This window comes from Stenella coeruleoalba, assembly GCF_951394435.1.
Source record: "Stenella coeruleoalba genome assembly, chromosome: 2".
Lineage (NCBI taxonomy): Eukaryota > Metazoa > Chordata > Mammalia > Artiodactyla > Delphinidae > Stenella > Stenella coeruleoalba.
Window position 1 is genome coordinate 163,899,042 of NC_137147.1, and position 21,841 is coordinate 163,920,882.

Genomic DNA, 21,841 nt, shown 5'->3' on the forward strand with positions numbered 1-21,841 from the left:
ATGACTCAAAATACGACATGTTTTAGTTTGCTTTGCCTTACCGTACGGAAGCTCACTTCTGAATATAATTGCCTCCTTCTCTTCGTTACTTAGACTGACTGCTTTGTAGCTCTGCCGTACAGCTGCCATCACAGGATGACCTTTCATTGAACTCCGGTTCATTCCACTGGTTCTAGTACCCATGTCTTTCTCTTTTTGGTGTTTCCACAGTTCTGTTGCACATCAGCAAATAACTTACCCAGAATCTGTATACTGGAAGTCAACTTTTTCGTTCTTTGTGTAACAGTGACATTGGCCTTCCTACTTAGTGGATGGTTTACTGGATACAGATTCTAGGTTGAAAGCGTTTCCTCATCATTTGGATGGCCTTGCTCACTGCCCTCTAGAGTCCAGGGTTTCGCTGCACCCTGAGCCAGTACTGAACTTTTCCTTTTGTAGGTGACCACCTGTTTTCTGATTTTTGTTTTTTCGAGTCTCTTCCTGAAATATTTGTTGCATGATTGTACTGATCCTGTTAAGAGCCTTTCGCATTTTCTTCTAGAAGCTGCTGTATTCATTTTGAAGACTTCTTCAATGTCACATTCCAACAGTTCTTCAGAGTTGGCTTTTCACATTCATTTAAAATTTCTTAGAGCTCGTTCTTATTCACTGTTTTTTAGAAAATATTATCCTGTTCTTGTTTGATGAATGCAGTATTTTTGAATCCCCCTATTATTTTTCCTGAGTCTGTTTAACTTGGTCTCACTCTTTCATTCAGTGAGCTTTAATCAACTATTTAGCAATCCTACTAAATAAACCCGACTTGTCCATTCATATTTAGTGAGGGAATAGGGGCTAGGAGCCCTGCGGCTGAACAGGCAGCTGGAGTTCACAGGTCTTTGGAACATTCCTGTGGACTTGTTGCCTAAGTGCACCTCTGCCCAGGCTTGCTGGAACTTCAGCGTGTGGTGTAAGAGCCACAGTTAATTTCCCTCTTTTCAGTCACACTTCTCACTTTAGCCGTCAGTAACATCATCATTTCTGAAGCCATGACCACTCCCAGGTATACTGCCTTCTTTATCAGCTCCTGCTGCCCTCACACTGAGTTTTTAATAGTACAGCCAAACTACCCTCTAAAAAGGTGGTAGCCATAGCACGTTATGATTAACCGTATAGAGAGTTAAGGGGTTTTGCTTTGTGGAAATTTTAAAAATCTGAAAGGTAATTACTTGGAATTCTTTCAGGTATTTGACTTAACGACAGATCTCAGACTACGACTGCTTACTAAAAATTGCTCACTCTCTCTCATTCATGAGACCTATTGGCTCCAAACGGCTCATTCACAAAATACAGTGATCCAAACTGAAAATGTGCAAAAAGATCTGGCTTCCACAGAAAAGTTCTGAGGATATGTGGTGCTATATTTGAAATAAGCTTATAGCCCCTGAAGGTTAAAGTTTAATTTGCTATGTTGGTTTAAAATTTTTTCAAAGGTACCGTTTCTTTATTCGCACATTTACTGCAGTTATGTAGGATGGACGAGGAAAGCCCAGTTTCCTAGGGCTCGGACAGGAGGGGAGTCTGGTGACGGGAGGACAGCGGAGCTGCTGTGGTGGACGCGGGGGAGACTGGCTGCAAACCAACAGGCCTACCCCTGACTGCACGTGGGAACCCCTTAGAGTTCCCCAAAATGTTAGCGTCCAAGCCCCACCCAAGGCCAATTACATTAGAATGGGAAGACTTCTAGAAGAAAAATGCATAATATAACTTTTTCCTTCTCAGTTTCTGCCAAATCAAGAATTGATCAAACTTAGTCTGTGTCAAAAATTCGTTACGTTATTTGTTTAAAGAACTCTTCTGCCACACTGTACCTGCTGTTGCCTTTCTTCTTTTTGAAATCCTCTCACCTGTAATACGTATTGTCTCGCTCTGTCCACATCTCCTGGTGAACTGAACCGTCTCATTATCATAGCATTCATTTCTGGGAACTAACCAGAAAGAAAGAAAATCTATTTAATGCTCTTGGGAGAAATCAAATGTTCAAACACTAGTAGGTAAAAACAGGTAAAAAAAATTCGCAAAAGTGAGTAAATGTTTAAGTGATGGGGGCGGGGGAGCAGTAAACTAGCGATTAAAAGCAGCAGAGCTAAGAGGACGCCCGTTTCCGGGTCCAGGGACGAGCTGGTGCACAAGAGGGACAGCCGTTGATCCATGTTCCCTCCACTGTTCTGTTGTATCCCTGGTCCAGGGCCGAGTCAGAGAGAGAGGAGGAGCAAGCATTCACCTCTAAAATCTCCTTACTGGCTTCTCTTATGGCTCTCAGCTTTAGGGGCCTACCGGGCCTCTCCCCCGAGGTTTCTAATTAAGTAGCGCTGGGGCCCGAGTGTGCACTTCTAACATGTCCCCAGATGCTTCTGGTCCTGTTGGTCTCTGCTGACAAATTAGAACCACTGGCCTAAGAAGAAGGTGGGCAATCTGTTTTTAGTTTGAAACTGAGTGACAACCGAAGGCTACCGAGGTCTTTGAGCAGAGGGCATCACAGGCAGAGCTCCGCGAGGCGGCCCGTGGAGGGGACGAGGGCAGTGCGGCTCGACACCGCCGGCCCTGGAGTCACGTGACCCTGCGCCATAGTTTGAAAAACTTTAGTCATTTCTAATATGCAGCCAAGGTTGAGAACCATCGGATTAGAGAGACAGAGGTAGAAGCAGCAGTCGGGTTGCTGTAGTAAATTCTAAAGACCAGTGGTAAGCTGATGGCAGTAAGAGGAAAATAGAAGACAGGTACAAGACGCATTGAAGACAAAATCTATGTTCTACAGTACTTGGCAGCAAGGTAGGAGAACTGTCACCATGATCGGACTTGGGAAGCCAGGACACTGTCTAGCCTGGAGCTCTAGTCCTGGTGCTGCCACAGCTGAGCCCCTCAGCCTGCTCATCTGTGTTAGGAAGGGGCTGAGCTACCTGATCAGAAATCTCTTAGTTCTACCAACTTCCGGGTCCATGAAATAAGAGGTTAAGAGGGGTCTGGTTCTGGCTGCGGCAGTGCTCACAGCAGCTGCCAGCGCTTCCCTGGCAGTGAGCCCGAGGGATGAAAGCAGTTGTGGTCCTGTAGCCACCGCCTCGGTATTAGTAATCCTAGAAGGAAAAATAGGGCAGAGAGAGAAAAGTCTCAACTAGATGATGGCAAATGAGGAATTAAGAATGTTCCTTTCAGAGCAAAGTACGTGTCCAGACAAAGCAGAGGCTGCTAGTAACATCCTTATGAAATTTACAGAGCCGGCAACTGGTTAGTTCTTAAATGAAAACCCGTAATTAGTTTTAGGTACTGGCCTTTTAAGAATAAAAATTGAAGTTTCATAGGAAACAAATCAGGAAAGCTCAAATCAATTTTACTGGTCAAAAGTCAAATCAAGTAGGCATTGGTCTTAGTTTCTTAATACCACATTTCAAACTTGGATTTCTATAAGGCCGTATATCCTCAAAGCTAATGTGACACTGTCCTGGGCATCTGGTAAAATTACCATTTTTAGGGTAGACGAGCTTTTTCTGCAGCACCAACAACAATGGTAAAATGTGCTGATTGGGCGGTTTCTCTGATTCCTTTTACTATAAAAAGCACTGAGAAAGCAAAATTTGAAAAAAACAATTTTTTTTCTTCATTGAGTGTGACTACATCCTTCCTCTGACACATGTAGTGTGTGCAATCTTAATGTGCAAGTATCAATATCAAACTCTTCCCTGAGGCACTCCCCTGTCCCCAGAATGTGTGAGAAGAAATAAGAAATGTTAACAGGCAGATGTGCTGAGAAATAAAGTTCCTGTTGGCCTAGGCTATGATTTTACGAGTAGGAAAATCATCCGTGGATGAATCAGAGTCCAACTGTGAAATCTGTCCATAAACTCACGACAAAGGCGATCAGTAAACTGTAGTGAGCTTGTTACTCGAGCAGAACTTGGGTGACTCTAAGGCCCCAACAGTCACAGCGAGCAGAAGCCCGTGCAGCTGGTGCGGGGCTGGTGCTGGTGACAGCAGTGGAAGCATGACTACAGGCTGACATTTAGGTCTGCTGACTGATCGCAGAAGGAAGGAGAGAGCTTTTAAAGGGTATCTGGGAACTAATGGAATCTCACCAAAAAAAGAAAACACTTCCATTTGGTTTCTGAAGATCTTGAAATCCAATCTCTATTCTTTAAAGGTTTACTTTAACATAAGGTTTTTGTTTTTATAGACAGTATGTGTACACATATACCTGGAAGGACAGTCATCTCTGGGACCTCCCAGCAATCCAGAAGCTTTTCTTAAATACCCTGTTGTCAAGAAACCCCTCCAGAGAGAGGTCAAAAATAGTGAATTCCAGACAGAGGGACTTTCTATCAACAAACTCCAATTTCAAGACAACCCAGCATGCTAAATAGGGAAAGTGGTTTCCCAAGGCTGCTTGTCTTGGTCCAGTGAAACTCCATGTTCATAAGCAGAAAAGTTCAAAGACTAATTTATCTAATCTGCAAACGAAACTCACCTACCTATGGAGAAAGATGACAGACATCTTGCCACTACTCCACTAAACGGGCAGGTTAAGGACAAATACTGAAGGCCGACACTGAGACTCCTCTGAGTGTCGTCAGTGCCTTTTCAGTGCGGGATCAGCCAGTCCTCTGCTCTGGGCGGCCTCCCAGGGCTCAGGCCCATGGGGCACTTGCGCTGATCGCCACGAGCAGAGGCAGTAACACTGCAGCGTGTGGTGAAACGACTCTGGTCTTTGAAGACATGGAGTGTTTAATTGCCTGTTGTGCCGTTTACCAGAGGTTTCATTCTGGCCAAGTTTTGAGCATCACTTTCTTACTTGTAGAAGGCACATAATACCTACCACAAAAAGGAGTTGTGAGATCAGAGTTAACAAACAAAAGAATCCTTTGCAAATTATAAAAACAATGCATTTTCATTAAATGGAGATATGGCACGTTCTCATGTTATTTTGGGAACTTGTTTTACCCCAATCAATCTTAGCTCCAAAATCTTGACAAATTTCTGACCAAGAACCTAATTTTTGACAGTATAATCTGCTGTAGAGCCTAAACTTGATGTTATAGTTGAAAAGAACTTAGACGTATCTAACCTAACTTTTGGCCCATGTGCTGTGAGACAGAACAATCAGTCTGCTTAGGAAACAAGTCCTGTCCAGAGCCGCGTCGTGCTCGGCCTTATTTGTGTCCCTTTTCTAAGGCTGCACGATGTGCCTTGTAACTCCTTTTCCTGCTGCCTTCTGGACAGACAGGAAAAGCGCTGTCTGCTGAGGGTGAGTATGTGCCTTGTGATGCTGGGATTTCCCAGTGATACACACACAACTGTGGTTTGGGACACTGGAAGCTTTTGTTTGTTCCTTTTCCTTGCCTTTTTAAACCATCATTTTTTAATCTCTTGTAGGTAACTGACAAGTCAATCTGTAGGAGTGGTCCATTTCCCCGACTTTGCCCCTCCGTATCTGAACACAGAATTAGTCATACTCCTTTGTGTAGAGAAAAGCAAATGCATTTCTTTTGAAATATGTTCGTAGTGAAACACAATCAGAAGAGGCAAGCATTCTCAGTCATCTTAAAATTGAAGCAGGACTCAGCTGTTAACTTAGTATCACGGGGCTCATGACAATTATTTATACTTGTAAAGATTTCTATCAGCACAGCCCCCAAGGCTTTTTAGTAGATGCAGGCTTCTTCAGGGAAAGGTGCCTTCCTCAGGCATCCTGATAAGCCCAGGGCTGCAGCAGCTCAGTGCAGCCGGCCCAGCTTGTTTTCCTTATTCACATTTCCTCACCAGGGCCTGGGGAACAGACTCATGTCTGCAGCTGTGCACACGGCAGCCAGCGCCTTGTCTTCCGAATCTGAGGATGCCTTACGTTTACGTGGCTCATGAATCCTCTGCTCTTTTGTGGGTTAATGGTTAAAAAAAAAAAAAAAAAAAAAAAGTCCCTCACTCATGCTTTAATGCACACAAGGGGATTTGACAGATTTTTGCCAGAACGCGGCACACGTATGAATACTCTTCTTGAGTTCTGGGTGGGCGAGTCAGTCTGTGTGGGAGAAAGGAGCCACTCCTAGCAGCCCTTGCACTTCTCAACTCTGCCTCAATGTCCTGAGAGGCTGCCCAGAGCCTGGTCATCAGCACCTCCATTCCCTGCCCTCGTTCCTGGGTTGACTGCTGTCCGCTACTGGGCCGCCCAAGGTAAGCGGCCCAGCCCCCAAGCATCAGCCTCCTCAGAGGGTCACCCTGTTTACGGCTCTATTAATAGTGACCAAAAGATGACCTCTCCTTTCTTGCACCAGCAACTGATCGAAAGCAAGGTTTCTGTAATATCAAAATGGAATCATCGAGGTCTATGGAAGACATGATTTATCTTTGTAAATTTTGAGAAAGAATAGAGGCAAAATCTTCGGAAGACTAAAAGTTACACAATTTTAGATCAAAGAGCTAATTTCTGATTTCGTGGCACAGTGATGACCACTTTACTGCTTTGCTCAATAACAAATTAAATACCACTAAGATGAAAATCTATTCAAAAGCTGTCCAAACACCAGCTAAGGCTCTACTTCTTTCAAAGAGCATCTGGCACAGCCAGAAGCAGCGTGGCCAGGGGCCAAAGCAGGTTCTGGAAACGTCTGCCTTGCAAGTCACCACAGCATCTCTGCAGCTTCTCCTCAGCTTTTCATCCGTATTAAGGAGAAGATAAAGGTAGCTTAACTTACTTCCTTAATTGACAGCCCCTCAACCTGGAGAAAGGAGGAATTATGTGGTTCTAGTGCATTCCACTGACTTCCTGACATTTTTGAGGCAATGGCTGAGGCTCTCTGAGAGCAGCAAACAGTCCCATTAAACTTCTAGAACTGGAGAATTTCTCATGCTTGGAGGCCTTCCTGTGCCTGTTTAAGGGGCTCTGAGGCACAGCCAAAGTCCAGCCCTATCATCAAGATGTAGACACCATCCGCCTTGTCAGTGCCCAGGACACACGGAAAGAGTCACAATGCTTCCTTACATGCACACAGTGCTTAAGTTACATAGTACCTGCACGAACATCATCTCACTTCATCCTCACAATGACCTTAGGAGGAAGGCTGTCATCTTCTCAATGTTACAGATAAGGAAACGGACAGAGTTTAGATGTGGAATGACTGGCCTGGACACCTCAGTCCTGGAACTAGGATCAAATCTGGAGCTGTGGTCTCTTAGAAATGCTTTCCATCTCCTCATCTAACCTTCCCATCAGCCATGCCTGGAAGGTCCTGGTCCTGCAGGGCTTCTCAGCAATGTGTCCAAGGGAGTTCACAAAACCTACCTGCTAGGACTTCCCTGGTGGCACAGTGGTTAGGAATCTGCCTGCCAATGTAGGGGACACAGGTTCGAGCCCTGGTCCAGGAAGATCTCACATGCCGCAGAGAACTAAGCCCGTGAGCCACAACTACTGAGCCCGTGTATCACAACTACTGAAGCCCACGCGCCTAGAGCCCATGCTCCGCAACGAGAGAAGTCACCACAATAAGAAGCCCCCGGACCATAATAAAGAGTAGCCCTCCCTCGCCGCAACTAGAGAAAGCCTGCGCACACAGCAACGAAAACCCAATGCAGCCCAAAAAAACCTACCTGCTGACAAGCAAATAAGACGGGACCGGTGGCTAACCCGAGCTTCAGGTCGGCTGAGGTCGGCTTGCCCATCCGGTCAGAACACGAGGTGAAGTCCAGGACGTCATCTATTAGCTGGAAAGGGAGAAAGGGCTGTCACAAGCACCACACCAGTGTCCCCGCCACCCTGCTAGCTGGACCAACAGGCCACACTCTTACAAAGCAGCGGACCAACCTGAAAAGCGAGTCCCACGTTTTTTCCGTATTGATAGGCAATTTCATGTACCACTGGGTCAGGGCATCCCAGGACAGAGACCTGAAACAGAGGATCCTGAGATAGGCCGCTGGCAGGGCAGCAGCCCCGGAGGGGGAGTCATGCCTCCTTCCTCTTAGAAAAGAGGCAGTGAGGCTGGATTATGTGCAGTCAGGAGAGACTGCTATCAGGAGACCAAACACGTACAAAGTACCTGTGTTTCAAACGTTTGTAATGAAAGGATTTCAGCCTCAGATTGTTTTCTTAAACTTTAAGAAAACTCTCCTTTTCCCCCTTCTTTCACAGGATAAGCCATCTTTCCCACCGCTCAGAAAAAACTGAGTTACAACTAGACCAGTTCTGCTGGTCAGCCTTTTTGACATGCAAATGAAAGAGACTCCAGTATTTGAAATGCTGGCTTCCAGCACTCAGCAAACCTCGCCCAACTGTTGGCATTATTTTTATTTTTCTACCGACTTACCCTTGTTTTAGGGATAGATATCTAACCTGATCTAATTGTACACAGGATGTTGCCATGTTTATTTCCCCATTTGTAGTCCTTTCTTATAATACTTTTTGGTGATTTCACTTAATTCTGTAATGCTATTATTTCTTGATGTATCTGTAATAGCCTCAAGTCTCATGCCCCTGTTCCTATTGTTTCCATATTTCTCTCATTAGAAGTCATGTAACTGTATAAAAGCCTTTTTTCCCCCTTTCCAGTGGGGGAGAAATAGGACTTCTAAGTCTTCTGTAAAACTACAAAAAACCCAGCGGGCACTGGCCACTCAGTGCGTTTCCCCGCTGCTCTGCTAAGCATGCAAAGCAGGCCCGGCCACATTTCAGAGAACAGATGTGGTAAAAACCAGAATGGGGGGTGGGGGAGGAGAGGGACACTCCCCTACTGGAGAGGGAAGGTTTGTACTGACCCCCGGAGAGCCAGACGGCCTCTTCTGGCCCACAGGCACCACGTGACCTCTGTGTGTCACTGAGTCTTTCTGCGCTTCAGTTTCCTCATCTGTAAAACGGAGGCTCTTAAGTGCCTACTGCAGAGGGCTGCCGTGAGGAATACACGTGATGCTACCTGTAAACGCTCAGCACAGTGCCGGGCAGCTAGTTCTAACTCCGTATGCCTGCTGTGACTGTGAACAGTCCTCCTCCGCTCCACCGGACGCGCAAACAGGAGCCTGGAGAGTGTCCAGGCACCTCTGCTGCAGCCAGAGCACAGGACCTGCTCGGCCCTGAGAAGGTTTCTGATGACTGGATGAAGCCTGTGCCTGTATAATGTTTGGCCACACATCCTTGATAAAAAAGCGCACATCATAAAAGGCCAGGCGGCCCCTTACTTGAGTGAATAATAAACTCAACTGCTTTCACCAGCAAAGTCCTTACCACCGGCAGGCACTGACCCACAGGCTGTAGGGAGGGATCTATGAGACCACCCAGGAGACAGTGTAGAAATTTTGAAAGAAGAAATGCATCAAGTTGTCTGAGAGAATGAGTGCATGGCAAGGCTTGGGCAGCCTGGGATACGCTGAGCTCAGAACACAATGACACCCCCTTCCAGGCAGAAATAACTCATAAAGCAATTCTGTAGACAGGGTAACGCTGTTTCCTCAACACAAAGCAGCATAGAAATGCAAACTTCCTTCCTGAGAAGTCAAAGATTTTTAAAAACTCCATTCTATTTCTAAACTCAAAGAATTAAAATTTATGGAGTATATATGATGAGCACTTTACATTATCTTAGTTAAATTTCACAACATCCCATAAATATTTCTTCTGCGGTTGATGACAGTAAAAGCTAACAATCACTGCGCACGCTCTATGCGCTGGGCGCTATTCTGATTTCTCCCATTTTAACTCACTGAGGAGGCAGCTGCTGAGACACAGAGGGCACCAGACATTGCAGGACAAGGAGACGGTGGAGTCAGGACTGAGCCCAGGAGGTCTCCTCCAGAGACTCTTCTTCATCACTCAGCTACACTGAGCTTCCAATGGGCCTCAAAGTCAAGGCTCAGACAGGCCAAGTCACGTGGCCCAGGACGCATGAAGCCTTGAGGTCTGCCTGTGCTGCCCGCTGCGGCTCACAGGTGCAGACACAGGAGCCCGCTACTCCTCAGCGGGCAGCTTCTGGCCCCCAGGCTGGGAAGGGACATTTCTGCTCGATGTCCAGCAGTGCAGAGCAAAGAGCACCCCTCACCCCTGCAGGGGCCTACTCCCCCGACCCAGGTGCGGACTGTCTGGATCTGTCCTACCCAACCAGGAAAGGCAGAAGCGATGCAACCCCCAAAACAGAAAACAAGCGTGCTGCTGGAAATGAATGCTTCTTGTCCTTAGCATCACAGAGATGCCTCACATCTTTCTGGAGAAGGGTGGAGAACAAAGAGCGATTCGGTAAAAGAAAGCAGAGCTCAGCTAACTGTTCTGTCTGAAGCAGGCCCGCAGCCAGGCCACGTGGTGCACACGTGTGTCTTTGGGGGGAAGGTCCACACCTTTCAGGAGACTCTCCTACACCTTGCCTCAAAAAGGTCAGAAAGTCCTGTTTACACCGGCAGGGGCACAGCACTTGACATTTATCAAGCATCTCTATCTTTAAAGGGTGTGTTTACACCACCATAAGAGTTAATATACGTACTGTGGTATTATTTATTAAAAATAATGGAGGGACTTCCCTGGTGGCGCAGTAGTTAAGAATCTGCCACCAATGCAGGGGACGTGGGTTCGATCCCTGGTCCAGGAAGATCCCACATGCCGTAGAGCAACTAAGCCCATGCACCACAACTACTGAGCCTGCGCTCTAGAGCCCACGAGCCACAGCTACTGAGCCCACGCGCCGCAACTACTGAAGCCCATGCGCCTAGAGCCCGTGCTCCACAACAAGAGAAGCCACCGCAATGAGAAGCCTGCGCACCACAACGAAGAGTAGCCCCTGCTCGCTGCAACTAGACAAAGCCCACGCACAGCAACGAAGACCCAACGCAGCCAAAATAAATTATTTAAAAAATAACAATAATAAATAAAAATAATGGAGATTATTGGAGCTCCACCATTACATAAAAAATATCAAAACAGGTTGTTGTCAGAAACCAATGGAAAATATTGTGAGAAAACATTTTCAACATAGTTATCACAGATGATGGGCTAATATTCTTAATATATAAAGATCTCTTTAAAACTGAGAGGGAAAAAAGACCAACCACCCATTAGAAAAATGGGCAAAAGACATGAGTAGACAATTCACAAAAATTAAAGACATAAAAACGGCCCTTACGGATCTTAAAAGGAGTTCCACTTCACTCAGGAGAGATGTAAATTAAAACCCCACTGTAATACCATTTCTCATCTATCAGACGGTCAAATATTAAAGTCTGAGGCCACATTCAGTTAGTGTTGCTGTACGGAAACAGGCAAGACCCGCCCCTAAACTGCTGGTGGAAATGCATACGCACAGCCCTCATGGAGGGACGTTTGATAGATTCTAACAAAACCACACACACCGTTACTTTAAAACAGAGCCCAAAGGCACACCTCTAACAACACAAAAATACATCTGCACAAGCTTAGTCACTGCAGTGTTATTTGTAGTTACATCAGAAATCGGGATGTCCGTATATAGGAATGCTGAGTAAACCATGCCATATCCACACGGTGGGATACGATGCAGCTGTTTAAAAAGAGGAAGAGTCTACAAATCGGCATGGACTGACATCCACTGTATACTGTTAACTGCAGAAAGCAAATGCAAAAGCAACACAGAAAGCAGTAGAGTATAATACTGATTTTTGTTGTAAGAAAGAAGGGGAAATAACATGCATGTATGTGCTCATTCGTGTAAAAAGAAACACAGGAAGGAGGAAGTAGACACTAAGGAGACTGGTGACTTACAGGGTGGGTGGAAAGGATCGGGTACGGCCAGGGTGAAAGGGATGAGCGGGCAGTCACCTCTTGTACACTTGACTTCCGGAGCCACGTTAATGCTTCACACGCTAGAAACAACAATCACCTCGAAACCAAAGCACAAAATCAGTCAGAATGGAAGGGAATCCCTAAAATGGAATAAAAAGGAACCGAACCATATTTCAAATAATAAAACCACTGCAGCGAGACAGGGAGAAAGGTAAATTTTGAACACAGAACTGTGACAATGTTATCCTCAAGCTAAAGACAAAAGGAACTATAAATACTGAACTACTAGGTTTTTTCATAGAGATATGAGCCATCAACTTTTAACCCCGTATGGTATATTCTAGGATTGAGCAAATAAATATGTTGCAGAGAATGGGGTCCACGTTTCTTACTTTTGGGGAAGGAAGTTACAAGTATGGAAAGGCAGAATGTTGGTATAAATCATGAAACCTATAGTATGATAAAAATATGATACCTCAGGGGTTTGAATAAACACAGATGGATAGAGAAAGACATAGCTATACACATATCCACATACAGAGATTATACACACACAAATTCCCTAGCTCTGTCCACTGGGAGAGCCTAGGAGCAACGATACCCAGTGTCCAGGTCTTGATTTCTAAATACCATTCTCCACCAAAAGGAACCAGCACCCCTTGGAGAAATGATGGATCCCAGCACTGGGGAGGACAAGACAAGCTTGGAACATCTCCTGCCAGAAATTAAGGAAGTACTGAAAGAATGACAGGGACAGATTAATAGGACACAGGAGTCAGGTTAAAGGGCCTTTCCCATTGGCCAAATACGGGACAACTGAGCATTAAAATAACAGTAATGGTTACAATCCATAGACTAAAATAGAACCCAAGAGTCCATACAGATGAGCTCTTCCTTAGAATAAAATACCAAGTCTACCGCAGAAGTGACGTGCAGGAGGAATGATGGAATGAGCTCTTCCTTAGAATAAAATACCAAGTCTACCGCAGAAGTGACGTGCAGGAGGAATGATGGAATGAGCTCTTCCTTAGAATAAAATACCAAGTCTACTGCAGAAGTGGTGTGCAGGAGAAATGATGGAATGAGCTCTTCCTTAGAATAAAATACCAAGTCTACCGCAGAAGTGACGTGCAGGAGGAATGATGGAATGAGCTCTTCCTTAGAATAAAATACCAAGTCTACCGCAGAATTGACGTGCAGGAGGAATGATGGAATGAGCTCTTCCTTAGAATAAAATACCAAGTCTACCGCAGAAGTGACGTGCAGGAGGAATGATGGAATGAGCTCTTCCTTAGAATAAAATACCAAGTCTACTGCAGAAGTGACGTGCAGGAGGAATGATGGAATGAGCTCTTCCTTAGAATAAAATACCAAGTCTACTGCAGAATTGACGTGCAGGAGGAATGATGGAATGAAACCGTCATTTGGCAACTGTCTCAGGAAAGAATCACAAATAGACGTTAAAAGCAGAGTCAGAGTTTGATATGAAACAGAACCATTTACATAATCTCAAAATACTTCCCCCAAATAGGGAAAAACAGTCAACTTAAATGGAAGAACCTGGTAGACATGACGTTAATCAAGTGATCAAAATGAACGGACCGGTCACAGGACAAAGGGCCATGGTGCACCCGGCCTCCCCATGTGGTGGCCTGAAGGGGCAGCACTGCTTCTGTTGTACCTGCCCCAAATTCACAAGCTTGGGCCTCACCTTGAGAAACACCAGCCAAACCAACCTGAGGGGCTCAACAACATAACCGGCCTGGACTCTTCAAGATATCAAGGTTATACAAGGGCAAAGAAAGACTGAGGAACTGTTCCAGGTTAGAAGAGACTGAAGATTCAGGACAGAGAGGGGAGCAAGATGGCGGAGCAGGAAGACGTGGCGCTCACCTCCCCCCACAAACACATAAAAATACACTGACATGTGGAACAATTCTCACAGGAAACCAACTGCAAACTGGCAGAAGATTTCATATACAACTAAAGCTACAAAAAAAGATCTCTATGTAACTGCATAGGCCGAAAAAAAAAAGGCATCAGGATGAAACTGGTGCCCCTGGGAGGGATGGTGAAGGAGGAGAGGTCCACAAAGGCAGGCCCTCACCCTGGGGAGCCCCCCGTCTGCTGGGAGGTCCACTGGGACAGACAGAGGGGCTGGAGGGGCTGGACTCTGCTCGTGAGGAGTGCATGTGTGCGGGCTTACCAGCAGTCACAGCCAAAACGGGCACTGACACCTGCCACCTCATCGCACTTCCCAGTCCAAAACGCACGCCAGACGGGGCTACTAGTATAAACAGCAGCTAGGCACTGAATCTCAGAAGGACGGAGTGGACGGGTCCTGGAGAGGACCTGGTCTAGTTGCATGGAGACAGCCAGGAGGGCCTGGTGCATGGTCCAGGCCGAACCTCAGAGCCCACTGTCTGCGTGCACATAGCGGGGCTGGGTCTGTCAGTGGTGGACTTGGTATGCAGACTTAGTGCACACACCGGGTGATGCCACAGAAATGCTCGTCTTGGGCGGACAGCCCCTGGGGAGGAGTATGCAGCAATTCATTCCCCAGCAGCTATGCTCTGGTTTGCCGCCCCACACCGCAGCTTGGAGCTGGTTCTGGGGCCAACAGGTCCTGGGAGAGGCAGATCAAGTCCCAGGCAGCAGCACAGCCACCTGCAGCCACAATGCCCCAGCCCTTAGCACCAGCCCACTCCACACCACAGCCTAGCACTAGGTCTGGGAAAAACACAACAGAGAAAGGGACATGACCTTGGGCTGCTTCTGGGCAGAGGTGCAGATGCCTGCACTGGTGGCGCATAGTTTCATGGTGGCCACATGGGCCTCACCTGCTTCAGCACTCACCTCCTTTGGAACAGAGCACACTCTCAAGGGCAACAGAGCCTTACTGAACCCAACCCTTAGGGCACCTACTCCAACACCTGGGGAGCAGACCTTGCCCCTGACAGGGCTGTGACAGCCACAGAGCAAAGAGGAGGTCCTGCCCAACTTCCAGTGCAGGCTCTGGTCACCACAACACCAATCACACCCCTTATCAAGGGGATAATAGCCAGCACACTCTGAGGAAAGACATGGCTGGCATCCACACCAAACACAGGCCTCACACCAAAAATACTGGACTCACAGTCTACATAAAAGCACCCCTTGAAGACCACAGTAGACAACTGATTCTCCTAAATTCGTAGAAACAGAGAAAGTTAAGTGAAATTGAAAAAGCAGAGGAATTACTCCCAAAAGAACAAGAGAAATACCCTGAAAAAACAACCAATAAAACAGAGCTCACCAGTCTACTAGACCCTGAGTTCAAAAAGGAGGTAATAAGAATGCTAAAGGAGTTAAGAAAAACTATTGAAAGAAATGCAGATCACCGTAACAAGGAACTAGAAACTGTAAAGAGGGACCAATCAAAATTAGACACATCATTTATCAAGATAAAAAACAATCTAGAAGCAGACTAAATGACACAGAACAAATATGTGATCTGGAAGACAGAATAATGGATATCACCCAATCAGAACAGCACACAGAAAGACAAATGAAAAAAAATGAAAGCAACATACGAGATCTATGGGATAATATAAAGCGTGCCAACCTATGCATAATAGGGGTTTCCTGAAGGAGAAGAGAGAGAGAAGGGGACCAAAAATGCATTTCAAAAAATTATGGCTGAAAACTTCCCAAACCTAAAGAAGGAAATAGATAGCCATGTACAGGAAACACAAATAATCCCAAACAAGATGAACCCAAACAGACCTACAACAAAACATATCACAATTAAAATGGCAAAAGTTAAAGCTAAAGAGAGAATTCTGAAGGCAGCAAGAGAAAAACAGAGTCAGTTACAAGGGAACCCCCATATAAGGCTATCAGCTGATTTCTCTGCAGAATCTCTGCAGGCCAGAAGGGACTGACATGATATATTCAAAGTCCTGAGAGGGAAAACCCACAATCTAGGGTACTTTAATCAGCAAGATTATCATTTAGAATAGAAGGAGAGAGAATGAATTTTTCAGACAAGCAAAAACTAAAAGAGCTCATCAATACTAAACCTACCCTAAAAGAAATATTAAAAGGCTTTCTCTAAATAGAAAAGAAGCAAGAATCTATAGGAAAGAGAAAAACACAATAGGAAAGGCAAATATATAAAAGGACTGAAGATCACTTAAATAAGACAGCACACAGATTAAAAAACAATCAAAAAATTCTGTAAAAGTGATTATAACTACAATTAACAGCAAAACGATGAACATGAAGATGTAAAATAGGACATCAAAATCACAAAATGTGGGAGACAGGAGCGAAAAAATATAGCTCTTTCAGAATGTATTTGAACCTATCAGTCTAAAGTAAGTAGATACTGTTATGAGTCTACATACTTGAACACCAGGGTAACCACAAATCAAAAACATACAACAGATTCACAAAAACCAAAAAAGAAAGGAACTCAAGCATAATACAAAAGAAAACCATGAAACCACAAAAGGAAAAACAAAAAGAAGAAATTATCAAACAAGAACTACAAAATCGGGCTTCCCTGATGGCGCAGTGGTTGAGAGTCCGCCTGCCGATGCAGGGGACACGGGTTCGTGCCCCGGTCCGGGAAGATCCCACATGCCGCGGAGCGGCTGGGCCCGTGGGCCATGGCCGCTGAGCCTGCGCGTCCGGAGCCTGTGCTCCGCAATGGGAGAGGCCACAGCAGTGAGAGGCCCACGTAGCGCAAAAAAAAAAAAAAAAAAAAAAAAAAAAGAACTACAAAATCAACTGGAAAACAAGGTTTAAAATGGTACTAAATACATACTTGTCAATAATTACTTTAAATGTCAAATGGACTAAATGCTCCAATCAAGACACAGAATGGCAGAATGGATAAAAACAAAAAAACCCCAAAAACCTACAATATACTGCCTACAAGGGACCCACTTCAGAGCGAAAGACACACAGATTCAAAATGAGGGGATGAAAAAAGACATTTCATACAAATGGGAAGGACAAGAAAGAAGGCATAGCAATATTCAAATTAAAACAGGCTTTAAAACAAAGTGCATAAAGAAAGACAAAGAAGGACATTATACAACAATAAAGGGATCAATACAAGAGGATATTACAGTTGCTAACATATATCCACCCTATATAAGAGCACCTAAATACATAAAACAAATACTAACAGACATAAAGGGAGAAACTGACAGGAATACAATAATAGTAGGAGACTTTAACACCCCAATCACATCAATGGACAGATCTTCCAGACAGAAAATCAATGAGGCAACAGAGGTCCTAAATCACACAACAGACCAGTTGAACTTAATTGATATCTACAGGACACTGCATCTAAAAAAACCCAGAATACACATTCTTCTCAAGCATGCATGGAACATTCTCTAGGAACAGACCACATACCAGGACACAAGATAAGCCTCAACAAACTTAAGAGGACAGAAATTATTTCAAGCATCTTTTCTGGCCACAACATTATGAAACTAGAAATCAACCACAGAAAGAAAAAGGGGGAATAAAATGAACACATGGAGACTAAACAACATGCTACTGAAAAACCAATGGGCCAATGATGAAATCAAAGAGGAAATCGGAAAATACCTCAAGACAAACAAAAATGAAAAGACAACCTTACAAAAATCTACAGGATGCAACAAAAGCAGTTCTTAGAGGGAAGTTCATAGTGATACAGGCCTTCCTCAAGAAATAAGAAAAATCTCAAACTAAACTACCACCTAAAATAATTAGAAAAAGAACAAACAAAACCCAAAGTCAGCAGAAGAAAAGAAATATAAAGATCAGAGAAGAAAAAAATAAAATAGAGATTAAAATATCAATAGGAACTTCCCTGGTGGCACAGTGGTTAAGAATCCACCTACTGGGCTTCCCTGGTGGCGCAGTGGTTGAGAGCCCGCCTGCCGATGCAGGGGACACGGGTTCGTGCCCTGGTCTGGGAAGATCCCACATGCTGCGGAGCGGCTAGGCCCATGAGCCATGGCCGCTGAGCCTGCGCGTCCAGGGCCTGTGCTCCACAACTGGAGAGGCCACAACAGTGAGAGGCCCGTGTACCACCAAAAGAAAAAAGAAAAAAGAAAAAAAAGAATCCACCTACCAATGCAGGGGACATGGGTTCGAGCCCCGGTCTGGGAAGATCCCACATGCTATGAAGCAACTAAGCCTGTGCTCCAGAACTACTGAGCCTGTGCTCTAGAGCCCGCGAGCCACAACTCCTGAGCCTGCGTGCCACAACTATTGAAGCCCGCGAGCCTAGAGTCCGTGCTCCGCAACAAGTGAAGCCACCATAATGAAAAGTCCATGCACTGCAACGAAGAGTGGCTCCTGCTCACCACAACTAGAGAAAGCCCACAGAGCAACGAAGACCCAATGCAGCCAAAAATAAATAAATAAAAAATTTTATTTTTTTAAAAAATCAATAAAACCATGAGCTGGTTTTTTGAAAAGATAAACAATATCAACAAGCCTCTAGCCAGGAATCACCAAGAAGAAAAGAGAGGACCCAAATAAACAAAATAAGAAATGAAAGAAGAGAAGTTATAACCGATATCACAAAAATACTAAAAATCATAAGAAAATACTATGAACAGTTATGCCAACAAATTGGACAACACAGAAGAAATGGACAAGTTTCTAGAAGCATACAGCCTGCCAAAACTAAGTTAAGACAAAACAGATAATTTGAACAGTCCAATCACTAGAAGTGAAATAGAATTTGTAGTAAAAAAAAAAAAAAAAAACTCCCTGCAAACAAAAGTCAAGGACTGGATTGCTTCATTGAGGAATTCAACCAAACATACAAAGAAGAACTTAACACCTATCCTTCTCAAACTATTCCAAAAGACTAAAGAGAAGGGAACACTCCCAAAGTCATTCTATGAAACCACCATCATCCTTACACCAAAACCAGACAAAGACATAATAAAAAAAGAAAATTACAGACCAATATCTTTTTTTTTTTTTGGGGGGGGGTGGTACGTGGGCCTCTCACTGTTGTGGCCTCTCCCATTGCTGAGCACAGGCTCCAGACGCGCAGGCTCAGCGGCCACGGCTCACGGGCCTAGCCGCTCTGCAGCATGTGGGATCTTCCCAGACTGGGGCACAAACCTGTGTCCCCTGCATCGGCAGGCGGACTCTCAACCACTGCGCCACCAGGGAAGCCCCAGACCAATATCTTTGATGAATATAGATGCAAAAATCCTCAACAAATATTACAAACCAAATCCAATAATACATAAAAAAGATTATATACCACAATCAAGTTGGATTCATTCCAGGGTTGCAAAGATGGTTCAACATATGCAAATTAATCGATATGATACATCACATTAACAAAAGAAAAGACAAAAACCACATGATCACCTCAATAAATGCAGAAAAAGCATTTGATAAAATTCAACATCCATTCATGATAAAAACTCTCACCAACTGGATACAGAGGGAACATATCTAAACATAATGAAAGCCATTTACATCAAACCCACAGCCAACATAACGCTCAATGGTGAAAAGCTGCAAGCCTTCCCACTAAATTCAGGAACTTGACAGGGATGCCCACTCTCACCACTTCTTTTCAACATAGTATTGGAAGTCCTAGCCACAGCAATCAGGCAAGAAAAAATATAATAAAAGGTATCCAATTTGGAAGAGAAGAGGTAAAACTGTCTCTATTTGCAGATGACATGATACTCTATATAGAGAATGCTAAAGACTCTACATAAAAACTATTAGAACTAATAAATGAATTCAGCATAGTAGCAGGATACAAGATTAATAAAAAGACATCTGTTGCATTTCTTTACACTAACAATGAAATATCAGAAAAAGTAAAAACAAAACAGAACAGAACAAAACAAAAACTCATTTCAAATCACATCAAAAAGAAAAAAAACACCCAAACCAACTTAGGAATAAACTTAACCAAGGAGGTGAAAAATCAATACATTGAAAACTATATAACATTGATAAAGGAAACAGAAGATGATTCAAAGAAATGGAAACGTATCCCAGTCTCGAATTGAAAGAATTAATATTGTTAAAATGGCCACGCTATCCAAAGCAAGCTACAAATGTAATACAATCCCTATCAAAATACCCATGACATTTTTCACAGAACTGGAACAACTAATCCTAAGATTTACATGGAACCACAAAAGACCCAGAACTGCCAAAGCAATCCTGAGGAAAAAGAACAAAGCTGGAGGCATAACCCTTCCAGACTTCAGACAATACTACTACAAAGCTACAGTAGCAAAACAACATGGTATTGGCACAAAAACAGATAGATCAACGGAACAGGATAGAGAAGCCAGAAGTAAACGCACACACCTATGGTCAGTTGATCTACAACAAAGGAAGCAAGAATATACAATGGAGAAAAGGTAGTCTCTTCAACAAATGGTGATGAGAAAGCTGGACAGCTACATGTATATCAAGGAAATTAGAACACTCCCTCACACCATATACAAACATAAACTCAAAATAGTTTAAAGACCTAAATATAAGACATGACACCATAAAACTCCTAGAACATAGGCAAAAAATTCTTAGACATAAATCACAGCAATATTTTCTTAGATGAGTCTCCCAAAGCAAAAGAAATAAAAGCAAAAGTAAACAGATGAGACTTAATCAAACTTAAAAGTTTTTGCACAGTACTGTAAGGGAAATCATCAACAAAAAGAAAAGACAACTATGGACTGGAAGAAAATATTTGCAAATGATGTGACCATTAAGGGGTCAATATCCAAAATATACAAAGAGCTCACACAACTCAGTATCAAAAAAGCAAACAACCCAATCAAAAAATGAGCAGAAGACCTAAATAGACATTTCTCCAAAGAAGACACAGAGATCACCAACAGGCACATGAAAAGATGCTCAACATCACTAATTAGAGAAATGCAAATCAAAACCACAATGAGGTATCACCTCACACCAGTTAGAATGGGCATCATCAGAAAATCTACAAATAAATGCTGGAGAGGGTGTGGAGAAAAGGGAACTGTTGGTGGGAATGTTAACTGGTGAGGCCACTATGGAAACAGTACGGAGGTTCCTTAAAAAACTAAAATAGAGCTACCATATGATCCAGCAATCCCACTCTGGGCGTATATCCAGAAAAGATGAAAACTCTATTTCAAAAAGATACATGTACGCCAATGTTCATAGCAGCACTATTACAATAGCCAAGGCATGGAAGCAACCCAAGTGCCCATCAAGAGACAATCAGTTTAAGAAAATGTGGTGTATATATATACAGTGGAATATTACTCAGCCACAAAAAAGAATGAAATATTGCCATTTGCATGGACCTAGAGAATATTATACTAAGTGAAGTAAGTCAGAGAAAGACAAATATATGATATCGCTTATATGTGAAACCTAAAAATCAATACAAATCAATCTATATACAAAACAGAAACAGACTCACAGATATAGAAAACAAACTTATGTTTACCACAGGGTGCAGGGATAAATTAGGAGTATGGGATTAACAAATACAAACTACTATAAGTAAAACAGATGAGCAACAGGATTTACTGTACAGCACAGGGAATTATATGCAATATCTTATAATAACCTATGGTGGAAATAATCTGATACAGATATTACTGAATCACTTTGCTGTACACCTGAAACTAACACAACTATACTACAAATGAACTATAATTCAATTAAAAAAAAAAAAGAAGGGCTTCCCTGGTGGCGCAGTGGCTGAGAGTCTGCCTGCCGATGCAGAGGACACAGGTTTGTGCCCCGGTCTGGGAGGATCCCACGTGCCGCGGAGCGGCTGGGCCCGTGGGCCATGGCCGCTGGGCCTGCGTGTCCGGAGCCTGTGCTCCACGGCGGGAAAGGCCACAGCAGTGAGAGGCCCACGTACCGCAAAAAACAAAAACAAAAAAAAAAAAAAAGGAAAAAAGAAAAAAAAAGATTCTTGACAACTAAATGCCACATGAGATCCTGGGCCAGAAAAAAATTTTTCCCATTTGTTACTGATATAACAATATTACAACAACTGTTAAAATTTGAATAAGGTCTATTTGTAGATTAGATAAGAATATC

At 43.8% G+C, this 21,841-nt stretch overlaps 1 protein-coding gene across 7 annotated transcripts in view; it reads right to left on the bottom strand.

Annotated features, from left to right (window-relative positions):
- PDSS1 (decaprenyl diphosphate synthase subunit 1) overlaps nt 1-21,841 on the bottom strand; it is a gene marked incomplete at its 3' end in the record, with an annotated part of 47,178 nt that overhangs the window by 1,030 nt on the left and 24,307 nt on the right. For 4 of the 7 annotated variants that reach the window (XM_079914909.1, XM_079914913.1, XM_079914915.1 and 1 more), the window contains 3 exons: nt 7,826-7,906; nt 7,612-7,725; nt 1,887-1,967 (listed from right to left, as the gene is read on the bottom strand). In XM_079914909.1, the coding sequence (XP_079771035.1) occupies nt 1,887-1,967; nt 7,612-7,725; nt 7,826-7,906 (276 nt within the window). The other 3 variants (XM_079914912.1, XM_079914911.1, XM_079914910.1) reach the window with 3 other exon arrangements.